Source organism: Glycine max, chromosome 10, assembly GCF_000004515.6.
Source record: "Glycine max cultivar Williams 82 chromosome 10, Glycine_max_v4.0, whole genome shotgun sequence".
In the NCBI taxonomy this organism is placed as follows: domain Eukaryota; kingdom Viridiplantae; phylum Streptophyta; class Magnoliopsida; order Fabales; family Fabaceae; genus Glycine; species Glycine max.
Window position 1 is genome coordinate 40246043 of NC_038246.2, and position 11826 is coordinate 40257868.

At 33.7% G+C, this 11826-nt stretch overlaps 2 protein-coding genes across 3 annotated transcripts; one reads left to right on the plus strand and one right to left on the minus strand.

Annotated features, from left to right (window-relative positions):
* Positions 1-1239: 1239 nt before the first annotated feature.
* LOC100500440 (uncharacterized) lies at positions 1240-4602 on the minus strand. 2 transcript variants are annotated; one of them, NM_001251199.2, is made up of 5 exons: positions 4287-4602; positions 3162-3451; positions 2975-3064; positions 1933-2288; positions 1240-1848 (listed from the first exon to the last, which is right to left on the minus strand). In NM_001251199.2, exons 1-5 carry the CDS (start codon positions 4492-4494, stop codon positions 1584-1586), a joined length of 1209 nt encoding a protein of 402 aa, NP_001238128.2. In that variant the 5' UTR covers positions 4495-4602; the 3' UTR covers positions 1240-1583. The 2 variants fall into 2 exon arrangements, with proteins under 2 accessions (NP_001238128.2, XP_006588401.1); XM_006588338.4 differs by having other exon boundaries at positions 1272-1848; positions 3162-3445; positions 4287-4592.
* Positions 4603-10327: 5725 nt separating this feature from the next.
* Positions 10328-11826, plus strand: LOC100795097 (AT-hook motif nuclear-localized protein 19). Its single transcript, XM_003536098.5, has one exon. The coding sequence runs from the start codon at positions 10710-10712 to the stop codon at positions 11550-11552; it is 843 nt and encodes a 280-aa protein (XP_003536146.1). The 5' UTR covers positions 10328-10709; the 3' UTR covers positions 11553-11826.

Consider the following 11826-nt stretch of genomic DNA (forward strand, 5'->3'; position numbering starts at 1 on the left):
TCTTTGATTGTGTTCGATAACCATTTGATCTTTAGAATGCATAACTATTTAACTAGTATATGCAACATTCAATCTGTCATACAGTTTTGTCACTACGGTATATGAATTATACATAGTTAAGTTAGAGGTGGTCAAGGTGTATAATTGTGTTTGGCACACTTGACCAAATGTGAAAAAATTCCAGAACACAGATCTCTACGAGATAACTTCCCATTTCCCCCAGCACAACCAAATTGGCCGTGAAACTACAGATGACAACACAATCCATACAACGGAAGTTATCATAGGGAAGGTGGCTCCTCACATCCATGGGGCTGCATAGCGAACATTGGATTGAAATTACAAAATTGAACAAAATAATTGATTACAACCAAAGATGGCATCAAAGGACTGACCGACTTGACTTCTAATTCATAAATAATCAACCATAGTATAAATATCATTGTGTACACACAAAAATCACAATGTTTGTTGCAATGTAGTAGTGTTTTTTACTCAGAAAAGCTGCTTTTCGCTAAAAATAAGAAAACAAGGGGGCAACAGCAGATGTAGCTTATGATTATGTTATGTCCTGATGTATTAAGTAAAATCAGCACAAGACCGTCCATAAGCACAGAGTGTGTTAAATAAACCATCCAAAACGAAATGCTCTTTAAAAAGTTGTATGAACCTTTACGATGGGAAAAATAAAAAAGAACAACTTCAAAATAAATCAAAGCAGAATAGATAAGGTTGCGAATGCTTCATCAATAAAGATAAAAATCCTCAAGCATAGGCAGAGCAAGAGGATCTGATAAAGCTGATGAAGAACGAATCGGCACAAGTTTTGAGCTCACAGGGTTCATCTTAAGCGCGTCTGCACATCTTTATTGTGCAGAATTTAGGAATATTCATACAAATTATGTGGTTTTAGAAAAATTTAACACAGTTGGAGATTGGGAAAAGGAAAATGTTCAGAAGTAAGACGGAGGCCACAAAGCAGTACCTTGGTCTAAGTCTGATGCTTATCGTTGAACCAAAGAAGCTCTGCCAAGAGTGAAAAGGGTTTAGCTCAAAATCAAGTTTAAGTCATTCATTGATAAATTTTGAAGCTGAAAATGTTAATTTCTTATCACGATAAAACCCTTAATAGATGCCTGTCCTGAAGATGAAACGTTAATAGCTTAGATCAAGTATAAAATTGGTTTATTCACCAAAAAACAAAAAGTATAAAATTTTCCCTGTCCAGAAGTTCTCAAATGTCATGTAACAGTTTGTTTCAACCACCGTGATTTCGGAATCAAATCCCATTCAGACTGTTTTAGTTAATAGATGTCTGAGCACACTACGCAAAACATGATTTCGTGTTTTGAAAACAAATCAACAACTTATATCTGCACAAATAAAAAAAATTAAAAAAAATCACATTTTTTGAAGTCACTTCCTAATTGTTTGGTGGATATTCAATCAAGAGCGACGTCTGAGACCTAGCTAAGTTACAACACTGAATGAAATGACGAGGACGCATCCTCTCCCCTCCTTTAAACTATTTTGCAGTTGCCATCATCCTCTCTATTACTTTAATAGAAAGGTCACAAGAATATTTAACCAAGCCATTGTTGGGCACGACGGTCTCCACTAGCTCCAACAGAATGACGAATGCTAATCTTTTCACCAGCATATTTTTGTTGAAGCCATTCAAAAGCATTTACATCAAGTTTTCCATTAACTGACTTCCCTTGCTTCCGACGAGTTTGTTGCTCCCGTATTGAAGCCCACAATTTCCCAACAGCATCCCTCTGACGAGCTGTAAATCTTGCCACATTATCAAAGGCATGCTTCACTAAAATATCAATTACAGTTTGACACCTGGATAGAGAAAGGACAACAAATAATGTCAACAAGATAAATCGTGTAAAAATACATCCAATAGAAAACAGCACCAGCATTTACCAGGGTGTTTTATAACGCCGAGCAGCAATTTCTAAACAAGTTATCAGGGCTTCTCTTTGTGACTTGAGGAATCTATTGGTTTCTTCCTCATCCTCCCTTATTTTCACAGATGCCTCATTCTTTGCCTTTAATTTTTCACCTTTCTTTGTGGAATTAGGAATCAGAGCATCAAGTCCAAATGGGTCAGCTTGAGCTTCCTCCCCCTCATTATCATTATCAGTGGCAGGTGTTTTACCACCTTCATCTGCTATAACTGTGCTATCTTTCAGAGACTTAGCTTCCTCTGTGTCCTCCTCTTCTGTTGCAACAGGAAGATTAGATATAGCTTCCTTGATTTGCCCAGCTGCTTTAGAAAACTGTATAGAAAGTAGGAAACAAAGTATGAGTAACAAATAGACAATCTTTATGGATCCAAGTATTCAAGGTAAACTGAATAAGATTAAAATAGGCAACAATATCCCAACTCTAAATATGGTGAGTAGACAAAAGTTAACATTACACGAAAAAATCCAGACAAAATTTTCACAGCAGTTAATTTGATGCATTAATAGTCCCTCCAAAAATACACAAAGTCAAAGTATCAGCTAGCAGAGGGCTGAGCCGGGAACCCACATTCCACTTAAGTGACAAATACTGCTATTTGAAACCAAGACAAACTTCCACTACCCCAAAACAAGAATACTTTGTCCCTGGAGTGAGTGTATATATGTTAACATTCAAGAGGTAACACAAGCCATGCATGAGTGCACTTCTATGCTCCATTATTCACCTGTCACAAAATAGTATGGCAAGGGTGAACACAGTAGATGGCTGCTGAATTGGGAAAGGTGGTGCTTATCAATCAGTCATCCACTTGACAAAATGCACAAAGAAAAGGACAGTACATCAATGACAGCATACTTTTCATTTTGTGATGATTGAAACAGCATTACATGTCAAAACAAGTTGCATATCATTCCAATATTTTTTTGTTGTCTCAAATAGGAGGAACATTGCAGTAGTTGTCAGCAAGTTTAACATAAAAGTTTGGTGAGAATCATACCACAAAGCTGTCATCTGTATATAAATCATTCGCCACCACAGCATTAATTGTCCAAGTTTCCAGTTGATTCTTTTGCTTCTTATTGAGGTGCTGCAATTAAAGGATAGGTCAAGGGTCAAGAAATTTTTCACATACCCTATCCAAGAAAGATGAATTATGAATATCTTGAACAGATTCTTAATCTTACCTCTTTGGTGTTTTGAGCTACGGAGAACAGAGAATGATAATCTGCCCGAACTGAAGGATCTGTAGAATTAATGGATGATGACATTGCAGCTTCTAATATGGCAAAAAAATAATCACTAATTTCTGACTTTACACTTCCTGCCTGAATCAGCTGTATAGCAAGCTTTGCAGCCTTGCTGAACTTTGCAGGGTTCTTGATGTGTGAAGTTATCTTCTGCATGGCCTCAATAACTTGTGCTTCAGAAGCATCCGTTGTGGTTTTGAACTTCAAGCTTTTCTTAGGTGCTGCAGCTGAAATTACAATAGATTATTCAGAATTCAGAAAAAAGCAAATGTAAAGAAAAATAAACTAAATTTAGGGAAAGGGGATGATGCCCCAGCCCAAGGCATCTGGGCTCCAAAAAACACTTACCAGAGGAACTTACGTCTACCTCATTCCAAAAAGACAGGTAGAGGCTTGAATTTGCAACTTATTGGATTTCTGTTTGTTTTGGAACACTTAAATTAGGACACCTTTCATACTAAAAACCAAGGCAAGCTCAAATAGAGTTCTTAGTTTTGATAAAAACAATATAAGGAACTCTTAAATTAGGATACATTTCATAATTCAACTTAAGTTCTCATTAATAAAAGAAACAACAACAAAGTTTTATCCCACTAAATATTAAAGACTGGAATTACTGAAGTTCGCAGTGTGAAAAGAAAAATCAGAGAATTCCAAGAAAAAAGGGTCTTGAAGCTGAATTTTGCAGCCCAATTAAATGGTGAATGAGTATGTTAATGATTGTTATCCATTCTTCTCACCGTCTTGCATGTGCACATTCTTTCCATGAGTCCATGTCATAAACAGTGTAGAATAAAAACGCGCCCCCCTCAATTGGTTTCAGAGTTGCAGCACAAAAAGCGAAGGAACGAGATAGCGAATTGGAAAACCTATGTTATCTACCTTAGGGTTCACGCGAGAAAGCTAAACAAAAAGGAAACACTCAACGACTAGGAGTTTAATAGAATTAATTATTAATTGGTTTGAATTCGAGTAACCCTAGGGTGGTATTTATTGAAATTGCAAAATAGCTTGAAAACATAACTGGAAATAACCGATTAAGGGGGGGAAAGAAGAATTGACCTTGGGTGTCGGGTTGAGTAGGGTTGGGGCGCTTGAGGGCACTTTTGAGGATTGGCTTTGGAGCCGGAACTGCAGAGGATTCAGGGTTGTTGTTGTTGGTAGCAACAAGAATTGGCTCATGATTATGTTGTTGTTGTTGTTGTTGTTGAGGAAGAATGAGAGTGCTTGAGGAAGGAGGGGGCAATCCATCAAACAGATCGTCTGCCATCACAAATGCTTTCTCTCTTCGCCTTGGGAAACTCAGCCTTCAAGCTAGTCAAAAACACGCTGCATATATGTCGTTTTTAATTAAACGACACAGTTCTGCAGCATCCCTCTTTCCGCTTTCATTTGGTCAAATTTTAAAACTATTTAAATTGTATTCACATTTTTTTATTTTATTTTAAAAATAATTAATTTTTATTTTTTGGTTTCCTTCTTCTTCAAATTTTATTAAATAATATAAATGAGTATATTCAATATATGATAAATTGTACTTCTGAATTTTGATCTTGCCTCTTTAGTAAAATTTATTTTAATTCTTTATCTTTTTAAAATTTTCATTTTAATTATTTATTCTTTAAATTTAAGTCCATGTTGTCTTTCAGTCAGTGTAGAATTAATATTATTAGTGTTTTATGTTTAAAATAATTAATTTTAACATAGTAACAATTATAAATTACCACCATTCACAAACCATTTTCTTTGAAATAAAATCATCATTATAGTGATAGTTGAAAACCGTTATTACATTAAACTTATCTGCCAAATTATCTAAAGACATTCCATGGTTGGCCATCTTATCTGCCACTTGGTTTGCTTGATGCAACTCAAAACCACCTCCTCTGACTGAGGGCCAGACTATAGCACGGATTGGAAGGATCACAACCTTGCTTCAGAATTCTAATAGCAAGTTGAGAATCACTCTCAACCAAAAGTCTTGAAGCCCTTACTCCAAGCTATGGAGATACCAATATACAAGGCTCATAACTCAGCAAGCAACACTGAACAAAAACCAATATTAGCAGCATAAGTGAAAATCACAGAACCCAAATGATTCCTGAACACACCACCTGCTGTGGCTTTTCTCTGATCCAAGCTTACCGAAGCATCACAATTCAATTTCAGTTTGTCAGCTGCCATCTAATTCCATATGTCACCTTCTGAATCACCTCAGTTTGGTTATAAAAAATAAAATAAAAAAAGCATCAAACTATGAATATTCGGAATTTCGGATAACTTGAGGTTGCTATATATTTGTTGTGTATGATGACGAAAAGAAGAAAAAAAAATCACGCAATTTCTTTTTAATTAGCATCAGATAATTAAGATGAAGTCACATGCGAGCACAAGGATGTTAGTAGCTTAGTTAGTTTTCTTTGCAATTAGGTATTCTGTCCCTAAAAGAAGTGCCAGCGTAAGGTTTGGTGAACAACTTTCATGATACACATGGTTTTGGTCCTTTGGAACCCCAAATACTGAATTCTGAACAATGTTTTGAAAAACTAACCGAAGACTAAACTGACGGTTATTGAATTGTTAAAATCGATTTCTTGGATTGCTTGAACCACCCATATTCTTTTTTTTTTTTTTACAATTAGTCTTAATTACACTTTTTCTTTTTATTTTTTCAGTAAATTTTATCAATAATAAAATAATTTAGTGCATTTTATTCCTAATATCTAAAAAAAGTTTTAAATTTTATCATCAACTACAGAAGGTCAAATTTGCAAATTATTTTAAAGTTAAGAGTGAAATTTATTTAAATTAATTAATTTATTGGGAGTGAAATTTGTCAAAAAATAAAAAAAAATTAGAATAAAAATTGAAACTAAGCCAATAAATTATTATTGAAGAAGAACATTTTTATGAATTAATCTTAAATTAAGAGTTTTTTATGAGTTATTATAAAATTATCTTTCTCATTGAGTCACTTATTTTTTTTCTTAAAACATGTATTTTATTTTAATATACTTTTTTCTTTTGATAATCATGATATTGGTATGAAGTTATTTCCATGGAAAATAATGATAAATTTTCGTCGAAGATCTTCGACATATATAAGGTGAGTATTTTCCTTATAACACAATGTATTCCATATGCTATGTACTTTAAATACACTTTTCTCATTAAGTCAAGTATTGATTACTTATTTTATTTTCTATTCCTTTAAATACACTTCACAATTTCAATTTAATTAAACAAGCAATCCAAAAAGTTTCTTTCTTAAACATGTCAAACAATAGTTGATCTTAGTGGTACTGAGATTCTTTTAAGTAAGATCTTGAATTCAAATCTTATAAATGAAGAAAACATGATTGGAAGGAGAAAATTTCAATAAAAATGATCAATTAGGTTTTTTGACAATTAATCATCAACAAAGTCAATGGATATTCCATACTACTAACATGTTATAGAAACTTTGAGTTTATTTTTTTTCATATATTTTTTAATTGAAATCTCTTTTCACTATATCCTTTTTTATATTGAAATTTATTTTTAATATTTTTAAAATAAATTTCCAATTGTAAAAAAGGAAATAATAGAAACACTAAGGAGGAATGGAGGATTGAACAGTATGTGTGTGAAGTTTAAAACTTTTTTGCAAGGTTTTCGCAAACCACAATTTATAAAACAAGTTAGCAAATATTTCATAAAAAAAAAACATAAAGGGATGAACAAACATAAAAACACGAGTTTTATATTTGTTCTCTCAAAGTTCTCCTTTAATTTTACAAGAGTGTGACTTTTGACTACGACAAATAACAATCTTAATCCTGAATTGTCAGACTAAAGTATTATTTAACACAAAAACTAAGATTACAATGAATCAACTCATAACGTGAAAATATGAAAGTTAAACCCAAAATACAACAGCTTTACAAAATAAAGAATAAAGTATTTGAGTACAAAAGTTCCAGGAGTTTGAGAGTTTTGTCCAAGACGTTCGTTCACCGTCAGACCAGTGGCATTCTATAGAATCCATGAATACTGAATTGAAGTTTGCATTGATTTCCATTGGCTAGAATTCAAGGAGGTATGATTTTCAGCCCTAATCATTTCCACTTTAACTTAATTTCCTTCAAGCGAACAGAAATTGAGTACAATTTGGATTTATACTTATTCAAGAAGGGGGAAATGAAATTCCCAAAGCAGTCGTTAGCAAAGACTACACAACCCTACTCATCACTCTCATCTCTCACTCTCTTTTGAAAGTAAAGTTTAACAGATAATTGAATAAATGAGCAGATCATTCTTCAATTTGTTTGGCTAATAATTGTAGAAAAAACAAACTTGGAAAGCTTTAATTAAGTTTCAAACGGTATAAAATTAAACGGAAACGATAGGAAAATCAAAACAAACAAGGCTATAGAGGTTCCACCATCCCCCTTAGACCTTATCAACGTGAAGTGGCTATTATGCCTTCACATTGAATCATTGATGTGAATGAAATCAGTTATTTTAATTACGTTGAATTATCAAAGTCGCCGCAAAATGATTACGTGGGCATTGAATACTTTATTCACAGAGAATTCAACCATCTGATCAAACCTTGACATTAATGTACACTAGAAAATGTTTTACTAACAGAGTAACCAAAATTATCCCTGACTTTGACATTTCAGCTACGTATTAATGGAAAGAATTATAGGAGAAAATGAACCTGCAATCACAAGTATACAGTATAGCCAAGATTGTCTGAGGTGCCATGTTTTAATCTTCGAAGATCAATTAGTACTTAGTAGATAATGGAATTTAATTTTGTTAATGTACGTAGGCAAGGGGATGGAGGAGAGGAGTGCAAGAGTGCGTGTGAAATTGTTTATGAAAAAATAAGTATCTATGTTATTAAGTTTGAAAAAAAAACACTTTAGCGGAATAAGTATATATCTATTTTTTTTAGGAATCACATTCTAATATAAAGAAAATAATGTCTAGAAATATTATTTTCATGGAATGCTGAAGAAATAAAAGTGAAAGAAATAATAGAATAAATTTGGAATGATTGATTATTGTAAAAAGTAACTTTCATCTTCAAAAAAATATAAAATATTCATCTTTTAACTGGAAAGTAAAAAGTAAAATAAATATAAATATTTTATATTTATAGGAATTGATAATATCTTGAAATATATTTTTTCATAATTTATATCAAATTAAATATGAAAATATAATATTCTCATATTCACTTTTCTAAAAATAGTTTTTATATCTTAGAAGAAACACAACCTAACAAATGTAAATGAATGTTCTTAAGGATATACTAAACTTGTGCGACTAAGTCAAAATCCTTTTACATATACCTCTCAATTCTAAATATTTAATTGTATTTCAAATCCCAATTTCAGAATTTGAAGTGACAAAAAAGAATTAAAGTCATGTTAGTCATGCAGTATACACGCATGGAGCCATGGAGGGCAACAGAAATCTGCCAATTTAATCCACCAATTTGAACCATCGGTTAAATTCTCTGTAGTCTCTTTTATAACTTCAAATTCAATGTTATACTACTATAAGAATAAGTAATACATATTTTGTTTCTCTAAAAAAAGTAATACGTATATTGTTAAAAAATTATATTATCATCTAATAACAAATAAATATTCATATTCATGTATAATAAATTTATTAATTTTATGACAATTATTTTAAAAAATTATTATTAATAATAATTTCTGATGAATTAATAATATTTTTTATATGCTGATAGAACATATTTATTATGCTCCATATATAATTTTTTTTATAAACTTTGTTGTTAAGTAATGTAAGACTTATTTCTTTTTTTTAATCTTATTTTTGAAATAACTTCAATGATCCATAAAAATAAAATAAAAAAGCCAATAATTATAGTCATAATGAGAGAATTGAATCCATGAATTAGAATGCAAACAGAGTCGAATAAACAAGTAATAAAGAAACTGAAATAACAAAACTGTAGATTAGAAAAAAAAAGGGTATAATATATCACAAAAGTTGACAAGTTTTTCTTTCTCTAGGAGAGAGAAAAGTTACAGAGGAGTGAGAGAAGAAAATAAAAATGACTGAGAGACAAAAGAATATATTTAATTAGTTATATTTTTTTTTAAAAAGAAAAAAACGTATATGTACCCATAGCATAAAGATTTTTAATGCAATTATAAACGTATCATAGTTTTTTTGGTTTTAATAATAATAATAATTTTAAAAATCATAAAAAATTACTTCTATTTGATTGACAGTCTAAAAAATTAGACTACTAAACGCTTTTTTAAATTAAATTAACCGAGAGAAATGAATGAGGAATTAAATTTATTGCATGCAATATTGCATTTAAAATCTGAAAAACGCAGACTCGTCTTAGTGAACTACGTTGACGCGCGTCAGAAGCGGGTGGAAAATAATTCTGCGTGAAGAACACAGAATGGAATCCACCGGAAAATAAAAAGATGACGTTAATTAAATAATACTATATACATAATCATTCACATATGAAAAGACAAATAGCGATACGCAAATTAAGCAAGGAATCATACTCGCACCCAAATTACTAGCAGTGACAAGCAACAATCAAAAGATGGTGGGTGACCTGTATTATGTGCATTTCTTTCGTCTTTCTTGACCCAACTTGCAACACACCATTATTTTCTACGTTATTAATATCTCACTCTATCTTTACGCAGTTCTAGCTAGATCCTTAATTAACTATTCCACTCGTGTTGATAAAAATTAAAGAAAAAAGCATATCAAAATTCCCTGATAAATTAGAATTAAACACCCGCTCTTACACTTAACTGTTTAATTTGTTCTCGCGTAAAACAAGAAACAAACAATCCCTTGAGCCATTCAATAATTTAGTCATAGATATGAACTGAAAGTCGTAGCTATATTTTAATGTAGGATTTTGAGGATAATAAATATTCAAAACATTAGTCAAAGTCTCAAAGAGTAAACATAAATTAAATTAAATTATTAAACAATTAAAAACCACAATATTGAATAGTACTAGTATATTTTAAAAATATTAATTATTTAATACTTGTTATATTATTTTCCCAGTCTTTAATTAGAAGTGTTGGATTCAGCATGGTGAAACATGAAACTGAAGCTGGAGTGTATGAGTGAATAGCAAGTAGCATACTAGCAGTTTTCTGCTCCATCAATCTCTCTCGTATATATCAATATTGTCGGGGAGCGAGCAAGTTCGTGCGACCCACCTTCTCCCCCACCCACACAATCACATATATAAATATTATATATATAACACACAAAGTTACAAACCAAACCCTAATCACCTTATTTCCAACCCTTCTCATTATTTTTTTCTTCTCTGTTGACTCAAAAACAATACTATATCTATCACTCTTACCATTAATCAATCATCTCCCTCCGATCTTAATTTCTTCCATATAACGAGAGAGAGAGAGAGAGTTAATTAGTTTTCCTGCAACTTCAACTTTTGTTATGGCCAACCGGTGGTGGACCGGGTCGGTGGGTCTAGAGAACTCTGGCCACTCGATGAAAAAACCGGATCTGGGGTTTTCCATGAACGAGAGTACGGTGACGGGGAACCATATAGGAGAAGAAGATGAGGACAGAGAAAACAGCGACGAGCCAAGAGAGGGAGCTATTGACGTCGCCACCACGCGCCGCCCTAGGGGACGTCCACCGGGCTCCAGAAACAAGCCGAAACCGCCGATATTCGTCACCCGAGACAGCCCTAACGCGCTGCGGAGCCACGTCATGGAGATTGCCGTCGGAGCCGACATCGCCGACTGCGTGGCGCAGTTCGCTCGGAGGCGCCAGCGCGGGGTTTCCATTCTCAGCGGCAGCGGGACCGTCGTCAACGTCAATCTCCGGCAACCCACGGCACCCGGCGCCGTCATGGCGCTCCACGGCCGCTTCGACATCCTCTCCCTCACCGGCTCCTTTCTCCCTGGGCCGTCCCCTCCCGGCGCCACCGGGCTCACAATCTACCTCGCCGGAGGCCAGGGGCAGATCGTCGGCGGCGGAGTGGTGGGCCCGCTCGTGGCGGCGGGCCCCGTATTGGTAATGGCGGCTACTTTTTCCAATGCTACGTATGAAAGATTGCCTTTAGAGGATGATGATCAGGAACAACACGGCGGCGGAGGCGGAGGAGGTTCGCCGCAGGAAAAAACCGGGGGTCCCGGCGAGGCGTCGTCGTCGATTTCGGTTTATAACAATAATGTTCCTCCGAGTTTAGGTCTTCCGAATGGGCAACATCTGAACCATGAAGCTTATTCTTCTCCTTGGGGTCATTCTCCTCATGCCAGACCTCCTTTCTAATTATTGAACGTGCTACATGGCAACAATTAATATATTATTATAGAAGGATCATATCATAATATTATGATATGAGTAAGTTAATTAATTAGCTCGAGACTTGATTTATATAATAATAATAATAATGATATGATATGCTATTAATCATAGTGTATTTGTATATTTAATTTACTGCAACCGCTTCCGATCTGGTCTCACCTTAATAAGCAACCTGCACAGTGGCCATGGGCGTTGCTTCTTTCTGTAATTTCTTGAGTGACTTTTTAGTTTTCTATCA